Source organism: Dendrobium catenatum, unplaced genomic scaffold (genome assembly GCF_001605985.2).
Source record: "Dendrobium catenatum unplaced genomic scaffold, ASM160598v2 fragScaff_scaffold_343, whole genome shotgun sequence".
Classification (NCBI taxonomy): domain Eukaryota; kingdom Viridiplantae; phylum Streptophyta; class Magnoliopsida; order Asparagales; family Orchidaceae; genus Dendrobium; species Dendrobium catenatum.
In genome coordinates, this window is record NW_021318805.1 from 130,333 (window position 1) to 153,928 (window position 23,596).

Below are 23,596 nucleotides of genomic sequence, written 5' to 3' on the forward strand. Positions count from 1 at the left end.
TTTTCCCTCTCCACCACCTCCCCACATCTCCCTTCCCTACTTCCCATTGGAATTTGAATTTCAAAATTCAAATTCTTTCCAAATTTGGAAATTCTATATATGGAAAGTTTTGAATGAATCCAAATTTAAAATTAAAATTGATTTGGATTTAATTTTAAAATTTTCCTAGTCATCATTTCAATTTTGGAAACCCCTCTCCCTCTCTCCATAACTCCCTCTCTCTAGCCATGCCGCCGGCCCCCCCTCTTTGGGCTCCCCATTAATTATGCAATTAATTCTTTATCTTATTTGAAATCCTAACTAAGTTCAAATTCTTTTTCCCTCCAATTGCACTAAAACTGAAACTAATTTCAGTTTTAAACTCCCTCTCCCCCCTCTCTCTCTACCGCCGGCTCCCCCTTTGGCTCCATCCAATTAAAGTGTTAAAATTCCATTAATGCTTTAATTGCCTCTTAATTGGGAAATCAAATTTCAAACAACTTCCCTCCCAAATCCCTAAAACTGAAATCAATTTCAGTTTTCTAAAGCAAATCCCATCCCTCTCTTCCTCTCTACCGCCGGCTTCCCCTTATCCTCTCCAAGCCACCTCTTCCCCCCCTTGGGTTGCTTGTGGTGATTGCTCGTCTTCAAATCCATGGTGTATGGGCGGACCCCGCCGTTGATCACGGACTCTTCTACGACATCTACGGAGATATCCACGTCTTAAAATCTCCTTTCTTCGACGTAGGATTTGGCTTCGACAATGCCGTCGAAGAGTACTTGGATCGGATTTTACCAACACTAGTGGACGCCATCGACAACCAATTCTCCGACTACACGTGGATCATTAAAGGTCATCCTCCCGTGCCACCTCTACCTCCGAGTTCCTTCTCCACAGCGACGTTCCTCGGCTCCTCCCTCCTCGTGGCAACCTCATTCCTAGCGTGGACGATCTTCCGCCGCTCAACCTAGTTCCGTAGGAAAGAGAGAAGATGCCTCAAGATGAACAACTCCTTATTAATCTTTGGATTCAAATCACTAGCTTTTAACTTTACGTTCTCCTTTGTATTTACTTAAATTGTTTAGTTAATTTCCTTGTAATTCCTTTGCCTAAGCAAGCGGAACACTACGAATTCTTGTAACCGACTTTGACTTGATGTGTGATTCTATAATTGTTTAAGCTATTGTTAAATCTTCTTTATTAATCTTGTGTAACTCAACTCATGCATCACATCAAAATGGATTATCCAATGTGACAATAATGATTATGCAATTACAATATTAATTGATCTACTCTATACAAATGGACAATGAGCAAGTAGATTCCACAATCACCAAGTTGGAATCAAGAAGAATTAATCAATAGGTAAAATAAAAGAAGAAGGAATTAAAATCTAGAAGAACAAATTAAAGAAAAGTACATTTTCGGTGATTCGGTCAATCCCATGAGCCTACATCTACGCCTAGCCGACCATGCGAACTAAGATTCTACCATGCTAAACTTACCACTGTAAGCCCAATCATGCCCAGCCAAACATGCAGATCAGAATATTCTTACGAACTCTTAATCAATCAAATAATTTGACAACTTTCTTTTCAAGCTAGAAATGATCAACACATATTCCTAGCTTAAAGGGGAGTGTGAAAATCGTAAAATCAACTCCTCGAATCTAGCCCCTACATTCAATCAAACTCAAATTATGGATTCTATCAATCAAAGCGACAAGCTTTCCATCATCTTCTTCGTACACTGTGCTTATCCCATGACATGTTCATGATTTTGACTTTCAATTCGAGGTAATTGGCGAAATGTGCTATTAGATAGTGACTTCACAATCTCTAAATCTTATAAATATAATAAAAACTTATTCTTTGGTTACTATAGCCTTTTCCTAAATCAACAACTTCAATTTCCTGTATGTCAGATTATCAAAACATTCATCTCTAACATCATCCAACATTCAAGTTTAGCTTTTTAAATTTTGGTCGAATGAGTCATTAGCGTTATGATGTCAAAGTCTAAATATTCTTGGATAAAAAATTTCAATAGTTCAATCCTTTATTCTCTACCTTATTTTATCATAAACTTGGGATCAAGTTTATATCCACATTACAAATACTTATGTAGTTCTTTCATGAGCATTAGATGATGTTTAGCTACAAGTAGTAATAAACATTTGGTTGTAAGAAGTGAATCTATATGTATGTAATAAGACATTATCTTACCGCAATTTATTGGTGTTGCATAAGGAGTTGCTTTCATTGGTGTCTTGTATATGGTACGATATAACCATAATGCTTCTACCATCTTAATATGCTATTCCTTTTTTATTTTTAGTTAAAGTTTTCTTGAGTAGCGTTACTAGCATTTTGTTGAACGCTTTTGCTAATCCATTTGCTCTTGTATTATAAATTGATGAATATTGCCAATAGATTTTAAGCCCCTCAATGAATTTATAAATCTTAATCGGAGAGCAAAGGTAAAAATTTAGCACAATAAAGATAAAAAAGTATAGGTAATAAATGTTTGTTAACCAATCAAGAAATTTTAAAAGATATATAGGTAGTAACCCATCAAAGGATGAATAGCACGTATATGAGCAATGTTGAACTTTTACTTCATATAGTTCCGCATATATATATATCGCTTGTTTTCTAAAAATTGACGCACAGAACGATCCAGGGTAGACTTCAATACATCTATCCAACACCCATGCAAACTTCAATCCGTTGACTCTAAACTCCTTGAGGTAGTTTTCTACAGCATGCTTGACCTCCTCAAGGCCTATCCTAGTCACCATTGACTGGTCAATAGGTCAACAAGTCCTCAGGCATTTTCTAACCTCTTTTTACTCCGTCAATCATCGTTCAAAATTACGTAATAATAACTTCGCCTCCAAACTCACCTTACCCTTACCTTATATCAATCATGTAATACATTTAGCCCCTGTGATTTATAACCACGTTGTAACCTGACAATGATGAAGAATGGATGGAATTTCTCGCCCAACATCAATATAGACATGTAAATGAACCAATAGTTTGAGAACAAGTTCTGTTTATGACTTTATGCCAGTTGAGTTTCCAAACTCAATGTGATACTGAAACAAAAGCAACCTCAACTTTTATCCATTTGCATTTACAATGTATTTCAATTTATTTCAAGGGCTTTCATGCTATACTTCTCGATAGCAATAAATGGATAGAAAAAGACAATAGCAATTTAAAATATAAAGGAAATCCATTGAAGATACAGGAGGGCTTTCAATCAATCAATACATGAATCATTCAGAGAGAAACAAAAATACGCACATCTCATGAGCAAGTGGCTCGGATAACCCAGAAATGGAAGCAAACCAAATTAAAATGCTTATTTTCAATTTTCTTGAAATAAAAAGAACAAACAATAAAGAATATGGAAGAAATGAGACAAACAGATATGAGAGGAGACAGCATGGATAAAATGTCAGCTCGGCAAGAAAATCATCACAAAAATAGTAAATTTCCAAGCATTCGATATGAATGAAACCACTTTTACAACTGCCCTATATAACACAAGCCAATATCATCACCATTAATCTTTTCTAAACTATGTAGGATCAGATTTAATCTATCATCCACAATCCTGTCTCAAATAAATAATATCCATCTGTTTCTAAATTTATAATAAATCCTCAATCTATCCTTCTATATTACAACACTCATCTCAATATTAGAATACAAACTAACTTTAAAAAATGGCAAGCCAGACAGATAGAATTGGAATGTTTCGATTACCTCCATCTAAAATTTGATTGTAATAATAAGCTTTCATCATATGCCACATTCCCTGGTAACTATGGGGCCTTAAAACTCACAAGCAAGCTTAAAGGATGTAACCATGAGAATAAGCAACGTTAGATATAGCCAGAAGTGCTCCAAAATAATCCAAAAATAACAATTAAAAAAAAAAACATATTGATTTGAACTATAGCATGAGGACAGCAAATAATAATAATGAAATAGAATGAAAAGACCGAATAAGGTCAAATTTTCAGTAATTAATTGACATATTCAAAAGAAAATTCATTATTACTAATTCAAGAATTCAATGTTCAAGGGAAAGTTTGCCTTCAAAAAAATGGTGACGAGCATCAAAGCAAGAATTAACAAAAAAATGATTCAATCCATTAGCCTTGAATGCGATTTGGCGGTAACTGTAAATGTAACAAAAAAAAAACATGCATTTGAAATGCCATGTAGGCAGTGATTAGAACATTTTCAAGCATGTAATGCATATCCTACAGACTGAATCCGCCAAGCATGCCAAGAATTTAAGTAACCTAAAATCAAGGAAAAAGAACCTATCATCAGCATGGTAGGATGTGTATTTCTCCTCATGACACCAAATGCGGTTATCAAGAAGGAAACAACACCATACCAACTAACCTATGTAATCAGTCAGGAACGAAAACTCCAAGAACATGCAGAATTCTTGTCATCTTATCTTCAATATATTGCAAAATATACCTTCGAAGTTTAAGAGAAAAAGCATAGCAGAAGCCTGTAGGCTTTCTCCAGACCTCAACCCTTGTTCTTGGTCCCCTCAGTGCCTCCTCAATTATTACTGCTACTAAGCCTGGCCTCATTGTCATGGCCACCAACAGAGAAATCAACATCATCTTCTTTAGTCTTCTTCTCAACGAGTTTACAAAAGAAATCTGTCAAGACTGTCTCATAAGATGGCATTTTCGCATAGCCAGGGAAGTAGTTTATGTCAATCACGAAGTAATGGTTTCCAGATTTGGAATCTCTTATGACGTCAAAATTGAAAAGATTCAATCTCATCGCCCGCCTCAAACCTCTTGCAATACCCGTCAGAAAGCTGAGGGGCGGCATCTCAGCATCTAGTTGCATGCTTTCATAATATTCCTTCTGGGTCCTGTCCTGCATCGTCAGGTTCGATACCTGAGAAAATGACAGTGAACCCTCAGCGCTATCCAACTTCTCCAAAGAAACATCCGGAAGAGACTTCCGCTTCACGCACGTAACATAATCTCCGACTACGTAAACTTTGAAGATGACCCCGCCGTGGTTCACAAATTCCTGAAGAACAAGAGGCGGCTTCAGCTTCAGAAGCCCCTCGCGGTTGTACACCAGAGACATCTTATGGGATTTGGCGCTACCATCAGCCACCAATGGCTTAGCGATGACAGGAAACCTCAAGGCACCCACGGCTTCTGAATCAGAGAGAGAAACAGAGTCGTAGACAACGATCTGGCTCGGAATTCCGAAGGTCTCCTTCTCCTGTGGAATCTCCAGCTCAGAAACAACCTGGAGCATCGAGATTCGGTTATGGAGCCGTTCGATGGCGTCCGGCTGGTCGATAATGGGAACACAAGGATTCTTCTCAGCGTAATCCCTAAGTTGTACCCGCCAATCATCGCCATAGAGTTTATGGATCACGCAATCGAAAGGTCCCTGCACCAAGAGGGGGCGATCGGTATCGATGGGTACGAGATCAACCCCACGCTCCCTGGCAAGGTTCACGAGCGAAGGCTGGATGAAGCTTTGCCTCTTCTTGGTGGCAAGCGCGTAGCCTATGCTAAATCTCCGGGACTCCGCCATCGAAAGCTCAAGATCCAAAGAAGACAGGCAAATTCCACCTCGATCTCCAATAGCCTGCAAGAAGAATGTCATTAACGACGCCAAACCGGCAATTATATAGAGTCAGATTCTTGAGTTAGGGTATACCAGGTTAGAAACATAGAGAGAGAAGAGGAGATTGGGGATTTCCTCTCTCGCTCGCGAGCTCAGCGTATCCGAGCGAATAAAACGAGAATCAACGCACCGAAGGCCGACGACGAATAAAGAGGATGCATATAACTTTAGCAGAGATGCGATCACCCACCGGTTTCTTACCGCAAGCCCTTTTATATGCACCGGTGGCGAGCATGGCCCACTGGGAACTATGATATCGGGCCCACCGGATGTGCAGCGAATGAGATGCGCGGGGGAAAACCAGTCGCCACGCGGAGCTCGACGAGAGCGATGGGGGCGGTCGTTTAGCCAGCTGGCGCCACGGGGGTGGTTCGTATTTTTTTTTAACAGCTAATTAATTTTAGATTATAATTTTCCAATGTACTTTGTAAATTTTACCTTTTAATAGTGAACTTATAATTCCTATTATATTATTTATGTTGGCTATATATAAAGATGTTTCATGTACAAATTGACCTTCGCTTTACTTGACCGTCTGATAGCTCAACAATATCAGCTCTAGGAGCATTTTGGTTGGCTTCCCCTGCCTAATAACTCAAGTGAAACAAATTCTTTTTATATCTTCAAACGGATTTTGTGGACTATTCACTCAATTGAATCTCACTATTTTTATTTAAAAATAATAGGCATCATGTGGGGTCATCTCATAATTTAGTAAATAATTTCTTTTTTATTTTAATCAATTCATAATAGCAATAATTCACTAAATAAATGAATAATTAATGCAATTGAATGAGTGATAAAGAAAACTAATTATGAATGCTTGGTCACAATAATATATATATATATATATATATTGAATGGATCATATTGTACAATTAAGATTTGTTGCGGCTAGAGTATTCATAAAGGTAAAGTACGAAAAACGTCACATCTTAGCATTGCACGAATATCTAGCACACAAATAAAGAAAAAAAACATCATAATTTTTTACGTAGAGATCCCTGAAGGGAAAAATCATAGGGTCACTCCGAGTTGAAATGATTTCACTGGTGTTTGAATGGATTACAAATGACAATTTTGTTCTATAAATTGAGGACGATCATATTACAACAATCAACAGTCAAGTTGAAATCTAGTGACGAACAGAGATCAAACAAAAATCCGGCGACATTCGATGTTCAGATGGAAATCTAGTGTTAGTTGGCAACAGGGAGGTAGTCTAGCGACAGTTGGTGGTCTAGCGGACGTCCGGCATTAGTCAGTGGCCAGGCAGAACTCTAGTGATAATCCAAAAACAGTTGGTGGTCGAGCAATAGTTGAAAAAGGAGTCATGTGGCAAGAAATTTTTGGTTTCTCCTTCTTCCTTTTCTCCATTTTCTTCATTGCTTGAGATCCCCCTTAATGAAGAATGAGGATTTATATTTTTTGGGAGTGATATGGACAATAAATAGGAGGTAGATCAAGGGTATGTTGGGAGTAATTTGAAAGAACTGTCGATGGATCCCTTTGACTGGGAATCATTTATTGGACATTTAAATGTCTTAATAAAATCAAATTTTTGCAATTTTGGGCTCGTTGGATTCGTCTCATCGAGCCGCTCTATTCAACTAGAAGAAAATCACATTTAGAAATCGTTTGGTAATCCAAATTATGGTTTGAACCTTCCAAATACTCTTTGAGTCTTTGATTTGGGCCCATTTTGGCTCGGATTGAGTTGAATTTGGTGTCGTTGGGTTCGTCATTTTGAGACGTTCAATTCGATTATAGGTTTGCTTATTAGAGTTCGGATGGCCCTAGATTTAATTTGAAAGTTTCTAACTTGATCTTGCCTCGAGATTCGTGCCTAATTAAGATAATTTTTTATGATATATCGATAATCAAAACTTAAAACTTATTAGAAATTTTTTTTGAAGTTTGCTTGATCACATTAATATCATGCCTACATGTATTTAATTATTTTGCTTGAAATGATGTACTCCCACATTTGGCATATATATATATATATATATATAATATGATGCAACTTAATTTCAGACATTATAAAAGATGTAAGCCTCATTATCTCTTCAATATATTGGGCTACCTTATGTTTAGGGCAATGTTGTAAACCCAATTTTTTTAAGCAACTCATAAATAAAGCAATGAATATGCTTCTAATCAAATCTCATTTATATTTGAGCATTTAATAGATATAAGCCCCAACTCAAATCATATTTAGGCCAACTCTTATGCTAAAAAGACCACTAAATTCATTAAACACTAAAATTATAAAAAAATAAAAATATATACACAATCACTTTGAATTATTTTGGATCCCTGAGGGGTGGTATACCATATTTGCTAATCAAATTCTTGAATGATATGGTCTATGATCCTTTACTATATGTAGAACAAGATTGGTGATACAGCTTGATTGCGAGTAATGGTGTGGAGGCAGTTGGGGTTGTTGTTTACTCCATTGGTCTCCCTTGGTTATTTCTGATGGTGGGTCTCCCGTTGCTTCAGTGGCTCCGGAAGCTGATGCTTTGGTTATGATGATTGATGTGTTTGATCCTCCTAATAAAGCTGTAAATGAGATTGATGTGCCGTTGTTTATTGATGTGTCGATATCACCTTCATGTGGTAATTATGAGGATGGGGTTGATGCTTGTGATGCTCCTTCCAGCGGTATTAATAAGGATGTTGTTGAGGCTTGTGAGCCTAACGCTTGCTTACTAAATTTGGTAACTAGTCTTATCATATCCCCATATTCTAATGTTGATGTTAGTGATGGTGAAAAATGAATTTTCTGATGATTATGTTCCTCTGGACCCTGGAGACCGTGAATGTGATCCATTTGTGGGTGGAATTTTGACTCTTAATTGTTGTGAGGGCGCTAGTGATTCTATTTTTAAGGGTGATGATCATATATTGTGGAAAATTTGGGAATGGTTGATGTTCCCATATCAGTTTTTTTTCTAATGATGCTTTGCTAGCTCATCTAACTTGTAATGTGAGGGATTATGAGGTCATGCATGGTGATTGGTTGAATGATGACTTTTCCTCAACTACTGGGAGGAATTTGATGATAATTCTTTAGACTATAGGGATAATTTTGATATGAGCATTCTTCTAATTGCTGAAGCTGATTTTCCTTTTAAAAAAGTAAGTAGAAAAATATAAATCGAAGGAGAAATGAATTTCCCATATGGATTCAGATTAGTTGTTGTTTCTTCTTCTTTGTCAATTGTGTCCTCTTTTTTATTGCTTGTGGTCTGCTTTATTGATTGTTTTCTATTGGTTGTGGTTTATTCTAGGCAATAACGACGAGGCTTCGGTGTGCTACCTATTGGGCCTTGCTTGTTGGCAACATTGGTGGTCATTTTGCGGTTTGAGATTTGTGGCTTGTTGCTCATGGTTTGCAACGCTTGGGGTTGGGTGTGCGTGGCCTCCTTGAGTTCCAATCTTTACATATGCTTCTTTTGTTTTTTAATTTACACTTTGTTATGTTGTTTGGTTTTTCGACTCATTATGATTCTCTTTCCTCCTATATTGTTACTCTTGGTAGCATTAGCAAGCCCTATGTTTGTTATGGACTTGTATCATTTTCTTGATTAACATGGAGGCCTTTTTGGGTTAAAAAAAAAGAAAAAAGATTATGGATGCTAGAATCGAAAATAATTTTGGAGTTCAGCATGGTCAACATTTCACATACCTCTAATTGTAGTAGACAGATAATATTTGAAGAAATAAATTGAAAGGGCCAGGATCAAATATGGGTGGAAACTCAAATCACTTTTATAATGGTAGTATAAATTTTAGACAAAGCTGAGCTAGATCGGCTATAACCAGTGTAAAGCCCGAAATTCGTCATTTGAGTGTGTCGCACGCATATCGATGCGCCGCGACGAACTTAAATGAAATTTCGATGTCGTCAGAAATTTACGAAATAAATTTCGTTAGATTCGTCTTGAAATTTCGAGCGAAACGATATAAAGAACTTATATTTAATTTCACTTGGTTTTGGAGATATAAATTGCCGAAGAAGGTTTAAGTAAAATTTTTGCTAAGTTTCCCCTTTTACCCTTAGAGCCTTTAAGGAAATATTAGGGAAAAAGGGCAGCTTCCCGTCGTGAGAGATAGTTTCGAACGAGTCGCTAAAGAACTTCATCGCCTCCTTCGACCTTCTTGTCGGTTCAGAAGTCACACCTCCTCGCCGTTCTTCTGTTGGATAGGAAGGAACAAAGACAACGGGAGCTTGCTCGTTGTGAAGGTAGAGATATTTCTTCCTTTCGCACCTTCTTCGGCTAAATCTCGTAAACCCGCCGAACTCCCGGGTTTAGTAAATCCGGGATGTACGGCAAAAAGAGGGAAACAGACGATTTAACTTGCTGTGAGATTTAACAGCTCCCTAAAACCTGTTTGGCAGGATTTAGCTTAAATAGTGCTCAAATCCAGCATAAATCCTGTATCCGAACAGCACCTAATACAACTATACGCAATGGCGGCGCCACCAACCGTAACCCTGAAGAAGAATTACCGGTGCTCACGGTTCCTGCAGAAATTCTACAGTGGAGGCGCCTACGCCGTCTCTTCCGACGGCTCCTTCATTGCCTGTGCCTGTAACGATGAGATCAAGATCGTCGAAACATCGAATTCTGTTGTGCGGGAGATTCTCGAGGGCGATGGAGAGGAAGTCACTGCTCTAACCTTTAGCCCTAACGATCGGTTCCTCTTCTCTGCGAGTCACAGTCGATTGATCCGCGTGTGGGACCTCTCTTCTTTCAAATGCATACGGTCATGGAAGGTAATGTCAATAGAAAATAGTTGTGACATAGATGCTCCTTTTTTACTAGAAATGTTATTGTGGGAGTCTAGGAGGCGAGTGGATATCAGTTCTAAGTAGGTTGGTTAAAAAAAAAAGGTTGGTTAAAATGGTCGATGGAAATACGACTTTGTTCTGATGTAAAAGTTGTGTTATTTTACTAATGCGCATCACTTAGGCTTCAGGTTAAGGACCCTTTTTTTCTCATATTTTTTGCATTTCTATATATTTTCAAACAAGAATGTACCCGCGTAAATGGTTTTTACCGTAAAATTTAGCCATATCGCGCATGGTATTGTTTTGCGATATAATAGTCTTGGATAAGATGATCATGTTAGAAAGAATAAGTGGACGAAGAAACTAAATTAATATTAATGGTTTGCTTGTGAATCGCAGTCTACTTAAAGGAATCTTAGAGATACTAAAACAGCGTTCACATGACAAAATGAGCATTAACTGTAATGAGCTATTGTCATATGCTATGGGACTGCTAAAGTAATTTCTTAATTTGTTTTTACTGCATCCATCATACTTCAATTGGATTATGCTTTTGTAATTAATTCAGTTACCATCAAGGGTTCACATATGTTGTATTGTTGTATGCGTTTTGCTATGATGTCATGATATTCATCCCAAACGTTATGATGTTTTCTCAAAGTCGATATATTTATGGAAATTGAATTTCCCATCATGAGATCTTATTGTAATCAAGGCACAAATTGCGTGCTTTTTGTTATTTTAAAGAACATTTTGAACTATTGCTTCTTTTGAGATAGAAGTATAATTAATTATCCAACATCTTTATTTGCCTAACTTTTTAAACTTAATTGGTGTATTTTTCCATTTCTTTGATGATAGGGTCATGATGGCCCAGTGACAAGTATGTCTTGTCATTCATCTGGAGGCTTGCTTGCGACTGCTGGTGCAGATACAACCGTGCGTGTTTGGGATGTTGATGGTGGATTTTGCACACACCTCTTTAGAGGTCACACAGGGGTTGTGACATGCATCGCTTTCCATCCTGATCCAAAATGTTTATTAGTAAGTTTTACTAAAACTCAATCTTTATTGACTTTATGCATGTCAGGTTGCTATTGTTTTCTTTCTTTCTTAATTTAACCCCTAGAAAAACATCAAAATTTGTCAAATATGATACTAGATTTGCATTGTCGTTGAATGTAGATTATATGTTTGGCATAGAGACATAGAATAAATGATCAAAATAGTCCATAGAATTTTTAGGCATCTCCATTTCAATCCTAGAATTATTCATTTTTTCAATGTATTCCCTCAACTTATTAAATTTGAACTAATTTTATACTATCATCAACTTTGTTGTTTATTTGGATAAAAATTGGTGGAGGGAAGTTTCTTAGGAGCATACTTTAGATTTTTATGATCAATCTTATGTTATGTCGGCCCAGGAGGGGCCGGCTGGACCGGTCCTGTTCTACACTCGGCGGCCCAGAAGCCAGGCGGAACCAGGTAGAGGGGGGCGGAAGCTTTGGTGGGCCCATGAATGAGTTAAACACATTGTTTGGAAGGAAAATTTGAATTGGAAGGGTGTTTAGGGAATTTGTATCCCTCCTTTAGCCTTAGTTAGGGAGTAATGATAGAATTATGTTTTCATCTTGAATTTGAATGAGATTTGAGATCTAGTGTTCTTTTGATTTGGGCTCTTGGCGTTGCCGGAGATTTGGAGAGTTGTTCTTCCTCTCGAATTGAAGAACAATTGTATCTTTGCTATTTTACTTCATCTTCTAATGGAATACAAGTCTCTACTTGAGTTTTCTATCAGATTTCTCCGAATTTGTGCTATTTTCCTGCTGTGGTCAGCAGTTTTTATCCTGTTTGATCATCGATTTGGGTTAGGGTTGCTTGCGAACTCAAGTATTACCTTAGGGTTACTTGCGAACTCAAGTATTTCCTATCAAATTGGTATTAGAGCATTGATTTGGGACTTTCGGCTGCTGAAATTCGAAAATTTCAACGGGTTTTTGACAACCAGAAGAAGATCTTTGTGATCCGTGGGAAGAGAGATGGCGGGAAGAAGATAAAGGTCTTGGAAGGCGAGATCGGTCAACTAAAATCAAATTTGGAGGAAAAGTTCTTTGACTTTCAAACTCAAATCACCTCCAACAATGAAAGGATAGAGGGGAAATTCACGGTGATGGAAGAAATTTTGAAGAAACAGTTGGAGTTGAAGACCAATCATACGACATCAAAAGCAAGAGAGACCACCAGAGGTCATGGCGTAGGAGGAAATCCGAACCCGTTTAGGGGGAGGAGAAATCCGGAAGTGAAGATCATTGAGGGAGAGGACAACATGCCACCTCTAGAGCCACTCTCTAGAGAGGAGATGAGTTTGGGAAATGATCGGAGGGGGGCTGATTTCATCGGGAGAAGGGAAGAATTTCATCGCCGATGTGCCAATTTTGAAGGGAGAATAAGGGAATACGATGAAGGGTTTGGGTATAATCACCGGAGGGAAGATCGTGACATTTGGGGAGCACCACCTTTTTGAGGAATGAGAGGTTATGGAGGATTCAGGGGACACGGGGGAGACCCATGGGTGAGGAAGCTGAAGATGCTCGTCTTTGAGGGTGAAGACGACCATGACTGGATCTACAAGGTAGAGTGTTACTTTACTGTCAACGGGTTGACAGAGAAAAAGAAACTGACGGCAGTGGGATTGTGTTTGGAAGGAAAATCCTTGGCATGATATCAGTGGCGTGACTGGAATGAGGCCATCCGGAACTAGAGAGAGTTCAAAGATTGCTTATTAGAGCGTTTCCAAGCCGATGGGGGAGGAGACTTCTATGAGCAATTCTTTGTCTTGACTCAGGAGGGGACTGTGGCATATTACCCGGACATGTTTGAGTACTTGGCTAGCAGATTGGATCATATTTCAGAGTTAACCTTAGAAGGGAACTTCATGAAGCGGCTTAAACCGAATGGCAGTCAGGGTGCTGGAGCCGAGGAACCTAGGGAAGGCTATGGAGCTGACGTAGTTGGTAGAAGATCAAAAGAACTCAGAAAGAGGAGCCCGATGGAACTATTCAGGGGGATCATATAAGATGGCTACCACCTTCTTACCATCAAAAGGGGCAGCGCCAGGGAGTCTGAAGGAAGTGCCAAAGGAGAAAACTGAAGGGGGAAATGGGGGACAATTCAAAAAGCTGATAGAGAAGGCGATGCAGGATAAGATGAAAAAGAGGTTGTGTTTCAGATGTGATGAGAAGTACATGTCGGGGTATATGTGCAAGGACCGAACTCTTCAGGTTCTCCTTGTCTGTGAAGACGAGGAAGACGAGGAGGGAGGTGGGAGTAGATCTGAAGAGGAGGAGGAGAAGTTGCACCTGTATACGACAGAAGTCTCTATGAACTCTGTAGTAGGATTCACTCCGAGTCACACTATTAAAGTGAAAGGAGAGATAGCTGACCGTGAGGTGACAGTGGGGCAACCCACAATTTCATTTCCACACAGATCGTTGAGCTGTTGGGGATGGAGTTAGTGGATACGGGAGGCTATGGGGTGATGATGGGCACGAGAAAGGTTGAAATGGGTAGAGGAGTTTGTAGAGGGGTAGTGCTGAAGATTTAGGGGATCCAGGTGAGGGAGGACTTCCTTCCCTTGGAATTGGAGAGTATTGACGTCATCCTAGGGATGAAGTGACTGCAAACATTGGGGGAGACCAAGATCAATTGGGAGACATTGAGGATGAAATTAGTGATGGAAGGAGGACGATTCAGGGTGATGCTGGGCTGACCAAGGCTGGGGTATTTCTCAAATCCATGATTAGATCCATATAGGAGGTGGGAGGTGGATATCTGGTGGAGCTGCAGCGCTAGGATAGGGTTAGTGTGGGGGATGAGAGAGATATTCCACCGGTGGTGCAACCGCTCATGCAGCAATTTAGGGAGGTGTTCCATCCACCTCAGGGCTTACCACCACCTAGAGAGCAAAAGCATGCAATCGTTCTGAAGGATGGGATGTCACCAATTAGTGTTCAACTTACCGCTACCCCTAGATTTAAAAAGATGAAATCGAGAAGCTGATCAGGGAGATGTTGGAGGCAGGAATAGTTAGACCTAGCGTGATTCCTTTCTCTAGCCCCATTCTACTAGTCAAAAAGAAGGATGAGAGTTGGAGGTTTTGCGTGGATTACAGGGCTTTGAATAAGGAGATAGTACCGGATAAGTTCCCTATTCCGGTGATTGACGAGTTACTAGATGAGTTGCACAGAGCATTAGTGTTTTCTAAGATGGATCTGAAGTTAGGCTACCACCAAATCAGAATGAAGGAGGAGGATATTCAGAAGACGGCCTTCAGGACTCAGGATTGGCATTACGAGTTCGTGGTGATGCCTTTTAGGCTCACTAACGTCCCTGCTACTTTTCAGTCTTGGATGAACAGAGTGTTCCGGTAGCATCTCAGGAAATTTGTGCTGGTCTTTTTTGATGACATTTTGGTGTACAACCAAACGGAGGAGGAGCACTTGAAGCATTTGAAGGAGGTTCTTAAGATCCTAAAGGAACATCAGCTGAAAGCTAACCTAAAGAAGTGCAGTTTCGCCCAGTTTAGGGTGGAATATTTGGGACATGTGGTGTCTCAAGAGGGAGTGGCAGCCGACCAGTCCAAGATTGAGGCAAAGAAAATCTGGCCAAAGCCTAGGAACATAAGGGAGTTGAGGGGTTTCCTAGGTCTGAACGATTACTATAGGAGATTTGTAAAGGGATATAGTACCATCACGTGGCCTTTGACTGAGCAACTGAAGAAGGACAATTTTTTGTGGGGAGAGGCGACAACCCAGGCTTTTGAGATATTAAAATAAGCCATGACGACGGTTCCAGTGTTAGTTCTTCCATATTTCAGCCAGACTTTTATAGTGGAGACTGATGCATCAGGGTATGGCTTGGGAGCAGTGTTGATGCAGGATCACAGACTTGTAGCCTATTTCAGTCAGGTGCTATCGACCAGGGCTCGATTGTAGTCAGTATATGAGAGAGAACTGATGGCCATCGTCTTAGCCATTCAAAAAATGGCGCCCTTATCTTTTGGGAATGCACTTCATTGTTCGTACGGACTAGAGGAGTTTAAAATACTTGCTGGAACAACGGATGGTGACCGAGGAACATCAGAGGTAGCTGTCAAAGCTTTTGGGCTATGACTTTGAGATCCAATATCGACCAGGGGGGGGGAATAAGGCGGTTGACGCCTTATCCAGATGTGTTGGGGAACTTCAGGAGTTGGCAGTCTCAATACCACTGATGGTTAACTGGGGGGCCATCAAAGAAGAAAGCCTGTAGAGCGAGGAGCTGAAGAAGATCATGGAAGACTTGGGGAAGGATAGTAGTAGCCATTCGGGGTACTATTTGGAGGGGGAGAAGTTGTTACATCAGGGGAGGTTCGTGGTGCCGCAAACATCAGAACACATTCCCCACTTACTACAGGAATTTCACGGCAATGCTGTTGGGGGCATTCAGGGGTACATAAGACATACAGAAGGATGACAGCGGAGCTTTACTGAAAGGGGATGTATAAAGATGTTGAAGAGATGGTGGCACCAAAGAAATAAATATATGACGATGGCACCAGGAGGGCTACTTCAACCATTATCACTTCCAAACAAAGTGTGGGAGGAAGCGTCTATGGACTTCATTAACGACCTCCCCCGCTCAGAGGGATTCACAGTCATTTTTTTAGTGGTGGACCGACTTAGCAAGTATGCTCATTTTATTCTCTTACGACATCCTTACACCGCAGTATCAGCAGCGACAACATTTATCAGGAAAGTGGTGAGATTACATGGGGTTCCTGAGTCGATTGTGTTTGACAGAGATAAAGTGTTCCTTAGCCAGTTTTGGAAGGAGCTTTTCAGAATGCAGGGCACGATTCTCAAGAGAAGTACTGTCTACCATCCATAGACAAATGGACAAACAGAGGTGGTAAACCGGAGCTTGGAAACATATTTTAGTTGTTTTGCCTCTGAAACACCGCGGATGTGGGTGAAGTGGTTACCTTGTGATGTAGAACGGGAACGCAGGCTTTGCTACGGAGAGGATCTCCTCTCCAAAATCTGAAATAAATTCTGATTTCTTAGCCCAAAACCTGAGAAGAATCTCAGATTTTCTCTTGGTGGGAGAGAGGTTGCAAGCTCCCAAATACCCTTCTAGAATTCTGGAATTAGCTTCAGGTTTTTATTCAAAATTTGAGAGAAAATGGACAGCAAGCTGCAGTCTTCAAAACGAAGAATATTAATGTGAGAGGCTTCGGAAGATTCAGCCAGCAGGAGTTAATATAAATGGAGAAGAGAAAAGCTGAGGAGAAAATTCCTTCACAGGTTCTGGAAAGGAAATTCCAATCCCAGGTTTTGGAGAAAAGGGGGAACGGCGGGACAATAGGGAAGTTAATGGAATTCAAATCCCGAAATCAATGAAATGATTTGGGGATTTAGAAAAGGAATTAAGGCTGAGGAAAATTCAGCTCTAATTTGAATTTCAATGTACAATAATGGGTTTGGAGGTTTTCCAATTAATTCCTGTAGGAATTAATGAAATCTGAAACAACTGGGGAAGCGGTGAGCTGAGAGGTAAATTAGGAAATAAAATTAAAATCCTAAGCTGTTACGTGAAGAAGCTCACGAGATTGAATTGGATTGAGGCTCCTGTTTCCAGAAATCTGGCCAGCATGCAAGAGGTTTAAATTCCCCAAAATCAGTGAGAAAAAAACTGCTGGGCTTTAAATAAAAATATGAAAAATATTTCAGGTTTTTTTTATTTTTTTTATTTTTTTTAAAGCTAGGGAAGTTTCCTAATAAGAGGGTATTAATTAAGAGCAATTTGAATTTAAATTCAAATTGAAATCTAATTAATTTGGAGACCTCAAATTAAGGAGCTAAATTAGGAAAGTATCAAAGCCTCATGAGAGCTTTGAATTTCAAATTCAAAACTCCAAGAGGGGCCAGCAGGTGGAGCGGTGGGGGAAGGTGGTCGGCGGCCAAGAGGGTGGGATCGGGGAAGGTGGCCGGCGGCTATGGGGAAAATTTTGTGGAGCTTGGTATGGAGGTTTGGTCGAGGGGTTGAGAAGGGAGGAAGAAAATGAAAACAACGACGGGGAGAGAGAAGAAGGAAGAGATCAAAACAAAGATAAAACGAAAGATAGAAAATCAAAACCGCGAGCCTTGGACTCTTCCGAAGGCTGACGGGTGATGCGTTGCCCTTCTCCAAGGGACTTCAACTCACGAGCCCGGACCCATCCTGCGGCTGGTGACAACTTTGATTCCTTCCCATAGGAATCTCACTCTTATTCTATCTGAAACAGCTGGGGAAGCGGTGAGCTGAGAGGTAAATTAGGAAATAAAATTAAAATCCTAAGCTGTTACGTGAAAAAGCTCACGGGATTGAATTGGATTGAGGCTCCTATTTCCCAGAAAATGGGATTGAGGATGAGGAGGGAATTAATCACGGGATTAATTCCATAAATCTGGCCAGCATGCAAGAGGTTTAAATTCCCCAAAATCAGTGAGAAAAAAAACTGCTGGGCTCTAAATAAAAATCTGAAAAATATTTTAGGTTTTTTTTTAAGCTAGGGAAGTTTCCTAATAAGAGGGTATTAATTAAGACCAATTTGAATTCAAATTCAAATTGAAATCTAATTAATTTGGAGACCTCAAATTAAGGAGCTAAATTAGGAAAGTATCAAAGCCTCATGAGAGCTTTGAATTTCAAATTCAAAACTCCAAGAGGGTCCGGCGGGTAGAGCGGTGGGGGAAGGTGGTCGGAGGGTGGGATCGGGGAAGGTGGCCGGCGGCTATGGGTATAAATTTGTGGAGCTTGGTATGGAGGTTTGGTCGAGGGGTTTAGAAGGGAGGAGGAAGAAAATGAAAACAACGACGGGGAGAGAGAAGAATGAAGAAATCAAAACAAAGGTAAAACGAAAGATAGAAAATCAAAACCGCGAGCCTTGGACTCTTCCGAAGGCTGATGGGTGATGCGTTGCCCTTCTCCAAGGGACTTCAACTCACGAGCCCGGACCCATCCTGCGGCTGGTGACAACTTTGATTCCTTCCCATAGGAATCTCACTCTCATTCTCTCCCAAGAACAAAGTGTGAAACACACAAAATTTTTATATCAAATTCACCCCCCTATTACAATAGCTTAAGGCCCTATATATAGGCCATAACATGAGAAAATAAAAAATTACAAAAATGCCCCTTGGGCCATAACACTCAAATAAACTAACCTAGGGGTAAAATAGGAAATAACATAAAATAATAGCTAAAATTCTTAAAATAAATTTTAAATAACACTTTAAATTAAAGCCGTCGATTTACGACGCCTCCTGTGATAGATGCGCCAGATCTTCGTGCCGATGTTCGCATCACCTTGGGCCGAGTATTGGTACAATACCTCATACCATTCTGCTTCTCAAATGACACATTTCAAGATGATGTATGACAGAGATCCCCCACACCTAGTGCACTATGGGAAGGGAAGCACACCAGTTTCGTCAGTGGAGCAGTACTTGGAGGAAAGGGATAAGGTGCTAGAAGAGTTGAAGAAACATCTGCAGAGGGCACAACAAATTATGAAGAGAAATGCGGATTCACACAGGAGGGACATGCATTTTGAAGTGGGGGAGAAGGTCTTCCTAAAATTACGACCCTATAGGCAAAGGACTGTGGCGAGGAGGAGGAATGAGAAATTGGCACCACGGCACTTCGGCACCTATGAAATCGTGGGCAAGACCGCAAGATTGGGTAGTGGCATACCGACTAAAGTTGCCCCCATCAGCTATCATATACCCAATTTTTCATGTGTCTCAGTTGAGGAGAGCTATTGGGGAGCATGCAGTGAGTATGGAGTTACCAGAGACACTGACTGAGGAGTTGGAAATGATATTAGAACAACTGGAGCTACGTGGCGTTAGATTAGATAAACAGGGAGAGAAAGAAGTGCTGATTGGATGGAAAGGTGTTCCCGAGTTCGATGCGGCGTGGGAGCCATTTGAAAGAATGAAGGATCAATTCCCTTCCTTCCACCTTGAGGACAAGGTGAATCTTTGGAAGGGGAGTAATGTTACGTCGGCCCAGGAGGGGCCGGCTGGACCTGGTCCTGGACCGGTCCGGTTCTACACCTGGCGGCCCAGAAGCCAGGCAGAACCAGGAAGAGGTGGGATGGAAGCTTTGGTGGGCCCATGCATGAGTTAAACACATTGTTTGGAGGGAAATTTTGAATTAGAAGGGTGTTTAAGGAATTTGTATCCCTCCTTTAGCCTTAATTAGGGAGTAATGATAGAATTAGGTTTTCATCTTGAATTTGAATGAGATTTGAGATCTAGTGTTCTTTTGCTTTGGGCTCTTGGCATTGCCGGCGATTTGGATAGTTGTTCTTCCTCTCGAATTGAAGAACAATTGTATCTTTGCTATTTCACTTCATCTTGTAGTGGAATACAAGTCTTTACTTGAGTTTTCTCTCAGATTTCTCCGAATTTGTTCTGTTTTCCTGCTGTTTACAGCAGGTTGGTGCTGTTTTCCTGCTATGGACAGCAGTTTTTATGCTGTTTGATCATCGATTTGGGTTAGGGTTGCTTGCGAACTCAAGTATTACTTTAGGGTTACTTGCGAACTCAAGTATTTCCTATCATCTTATTACTTTGATCAAGTAGTGATTGACCTTAAAAAATCCAAAATATTCTTAGGGCAAACTTTTCTCCACCAGTTTTTATCCTTAGTAATAATAAAGTTAATGGTAGGACCAATTTGGTTAACGTTTAATGAGTTAAGGGACTAAATTAAATACCTGCAAAAATTCTGGGACTAAAATGAATACTCCTTAAAGGTCTAAGGACTATTTTGGATATTTACTGGCTTCTTGTGTATGGTTTATTGAAATTCATATGTTTTTTTTAATTAAAAGCAGACATATTATAATTTATTGTTGTAAATGTAGCTTTTTTGCATGCTGTGAAAAACTTTGGCCTCTTTTTGTTTGACATAATTTGAATTGTAGATAGATACCTAACTTCAATTTCTTTGATGCATTTTTTCTGAAAATACGATTGATTTTGTTGACATCATTTACTCATATAAGACATGTAGAAAACAAAAATTCCTTTTCTTATTATTCGGCGTGACTATTATTATTATTTCTATTTTTTATGTTTATATTACAGTGTCAGTGAGTTGCTAATTCCTAATTTTTAAACTCATTGAAACTTTTCCTTGATCAATGAATGCTACAACAAAAAAATGGCTGGAAATCTGTTGCAAAGCTTGCCTTTTTCTTTAATTTCGAACTTGTGTCTTCATGGCTTGAGTTAATCATGAAATGACTGAATCCTGTTTCTTTGCCGCCATTATTTCTTAGCCAATTTTGAATAGTTAATACGAAGTATTCTTCTTATATATATGTATTTTCATTTATTCTTTCAAAAATAGCTTTCCTTACAGATTGAAATTCTGGACTCCTGCTTTTAATTTAAGTTTTGAGAATTAAAGCATGTTTATAGTTTATGATTTATGATAAGAGTTCATCTCATAATAGCATACAGGAGCTGTTAAGCAAAAGTGCTTGAATTCATGCAGTTCTAATTATTGTATTGTTTTTACTGTAAGAATATCTAGAATTTTAAGCCGGAAGATGGTAGCTTATCAAAAAAAAGAAAATGCAGTATGTTTTATCGCTAAGAATACTTGTTGAATATTAACACTTTACTTTTTGTGACATTTGGATTGTTATGAAGAGATAAGATATATGGTGCCTATTTGATATTTTTTGAGTGTTGATCATTATTGTGCACACAAAACTCTACCATTTGAAAGAAAATTAAGATTTCAACCTTTATGAAGTAAATATTAACCTTATTTACATGTGAAACAATTTTGAAGCCTTTTAGATAGTAGGAATGAGTTGTTGCTATGGATACGTGTTAATCCCATAAGCAAGGATTAGATGGAAAGGAATGTACTGTATTAGAGGTCATCATCAATTGTGGGAATATAATGACGTAGTAAAAATATATTGATGTTATTTTACCACTAATAATATAGTGGTGAAAAACATGATGTTATTTGCTAGGATTAATGTAAAAGATGTTGATAAGATAAAGATAGATATAAAATAATGGCTAGCCAATGATGACATGGTTACTAAGTGTTCAAAATTTGTTAACTAGTTTAGGCTAATTGGAAAAGGCAGTGAGAAATGATTCCAAAACTTGCCTAAATATTTTGGATTGGACAACAGTACTGATTACTTTTTTGTTTTGCCTTTTTTCTTATAAGCATTTTGTTAGGCGGGCCCCTTCGGTCCTTACTTACTCTAGGCGGGCCCTTTTTTGTTTTGCCTTTTTTCTTATAAGCATTTCATTTCTCTGACCATGCCTTTGTCATTTTCAGTTGTTTTCAGGAAGTGATGATGAGAGTGTACTTGTTTGGAGTCTTGAAAGCAAGAAGCGGATTGCAGCACTAAAAGAGAGTGATACTTCACGTGTCTCTTCCCTGGCGATTTCTGAGGATGGAAGAAGTTTGCTTATTGCTGAAAGAGGAGGGGTGAGGAAAATTGAATTTTATTTCATGCTACATATAATTTCCATGTGCTGATTTATAATGTATTAGGCCATCTTCCTCTCGGTGTTTGTTATTTTAAAATAGAGAGTTTGGGCTTGGACCAATGACTTTCAGCATGCAAATTTACCTTATTAATTATCATCAGTTTATGCAAGATTCAACTCATTTTCATCATTAATATAAAATGCTAACTGTTGAAATATGAGAACATAAGTTTTCTCTGTTATTGCTCTAATCGAATTTAAGAATCGTAGGTCATGATGTAGGACCGGATAACAACATCCAATTCACAATGCATTCCAGCACTATTTCATAATTAAGCTACATAGAAAAAGGACACTGACTATTCGAACCAGCCAAGTGAGTAGCCTAGCTTTCCTAGTTCGCCATAGAAAAGAAAAGGAAATAGATCAAACTATGGCTGCACAAGGAGTCAGCTGACAATCCTGTTGAACACAATGCCAAAAATAAAATATTATAATAATGGATTTCCTAGAATATTATAGTCCTTGAGATATTCATTTATCAATTGGGAGAATCCCTTCTTCCCTGCCTACTTAGAATTCATTTTTCCTTTCATACATTCCAAACATATTCCTCTTATAGGAAAATATATGTTTCGTTGATTGGATGGACTTCTTTCATGCCAATGAAGTATTTGAGATGGCCTCAGTCTTTAATTTCAATTTTTTTTGCCAATATATTTTTTAGGTTTTTCATCTCTTCCTCATTATTTCCAGTAAGAACGATATCATCTGCATAGGCAATGAAAATGTCAAGTTTCTTTCATGAGAGACTTTGACAAACATAGTGTAGTCTGTTTTCATTGGGTGAACCTATTGAGATTTTTGAGGTTGTGTATGGATTTTTAAAGTTTGCATACTTTGTTAATGTTGTCTTTAGTTGTAAGTCCAGGATGAATATGCATGTACACTTCCTCTTCCTAGCACTATTAAGGACTGCATTCTTGATGTCAAGTTGGAGTGGCCAATCATAGTTTGCATTTAAAGATAACAAAATCTAAATTCATTTGAGTTTAATGACTGGAGTAAATATTTATTCATACGAAATTCTATAAGATGAAGGGTTTGTTTGATTTGTTGGAAAAGGAATGCAGTCTAAAATAGAATTTGAGCGTAAGCTTTGAGGCATTTTTAAATGTAAACCTTAGAATTAAACCTTTAAATTAATTAAAATTATGAAATAATAATTGACATAATAACATCAAAGTATGATCATAACAATAATCTTTTCACCCCTAATTCAACATAAAGTCATAAATAAATAGCTTAGGTTGCTAAGATAATAATTTATGAATTCAATATTTAATATCAGCCATCTTCTTCTTTTCTAATCAATAAAATCTAATAAAAATTAATTAAAATTTAAAATAATGATTGTGTGGATAATTAGTTTTTTTTATTATGTGAAGTTATTTATTAATATTTTTTGTTAACTTATATTGATTTTATTCCTTCCTCCATCAAAGAAGCCAACATTGAGATCTTCCTCTTACAATTGTGATTGATGAAATTT

The 23,596-nt window shown here is 38.7% G+C and overlaps 2 protein-coding genes across 8 annotated transcripts in view; one reads left to right on the forward strand and one right to left on the reverse strand.

Annotated features, from left to right (window-relative positions):
* LOC110104742 (inositol-tetrakisphosphate 1-kinase 5) overlaps window positions 1-5,811 on the reverse strand; it is a 9,629-nt gene extending 3,818 nt beyond the window's left edge. The window contains exons 1-2 of one of the 4 annotated variants that reach the window (XM_028693719.1): window positions 5,649-5,803; window positions 4,125-5,610 (exon numbers count right to left, since the gene is read on the reverse strand). In XM_028693719.1, the coding sequence (XP_028549552.1) occupies window positions 4,576-5,586 (1,011 nt within the window). In that variant the 5' untranslated portion in view covers window positions 5,587-5,610; window positions 5,649-5,803 and the 3' untranslated portion in view covers window positions 4,125-4,575. Of the gene's footprint in view, window positions 1-4,124 lie in introns of those variants that run through there. The other 3 variants (XM_028693720.1, XR_003700300.1, XM_028693718.1) reach the window with 3 other exon arrangements.
* A 3,978-nt stretch (window positions 5,812-9,789) lies between these two features.
* The window catches only part of LOC110104741 (transducin beta-like protein 3), a 40,061-nt gene continuing 26,254 nt past the window's right edge, over window positions 9,790-23,596 (forward strand). For all 4 annotated transcript variants that reach the window (XM_020833980.1, XM_028693721.1, XM_020833979.2 and 1 more), the window contains exons 1-4: window positions 9,790-9,934; window positions 10,091-10,468; window positions 11,345-11,527; window positions 21,890-22,042. In XM_020833980.1, coding sequence (XP_020689639.1) covers window positions 10,163-10,468; window positions 11,345-11,527; window positions 21,890-22,042 — 642 coding nt within the window. In that variant the 5' untranslated portion in view covers window positions 9,790-9,934; window positions 10,091-10,162. The remainder of the gene's footprint in view (window positions 9,935-10,090; window positions 10,469-11,344; window positions 11,528-21,889; window positions 22,043-23,596) is intronic.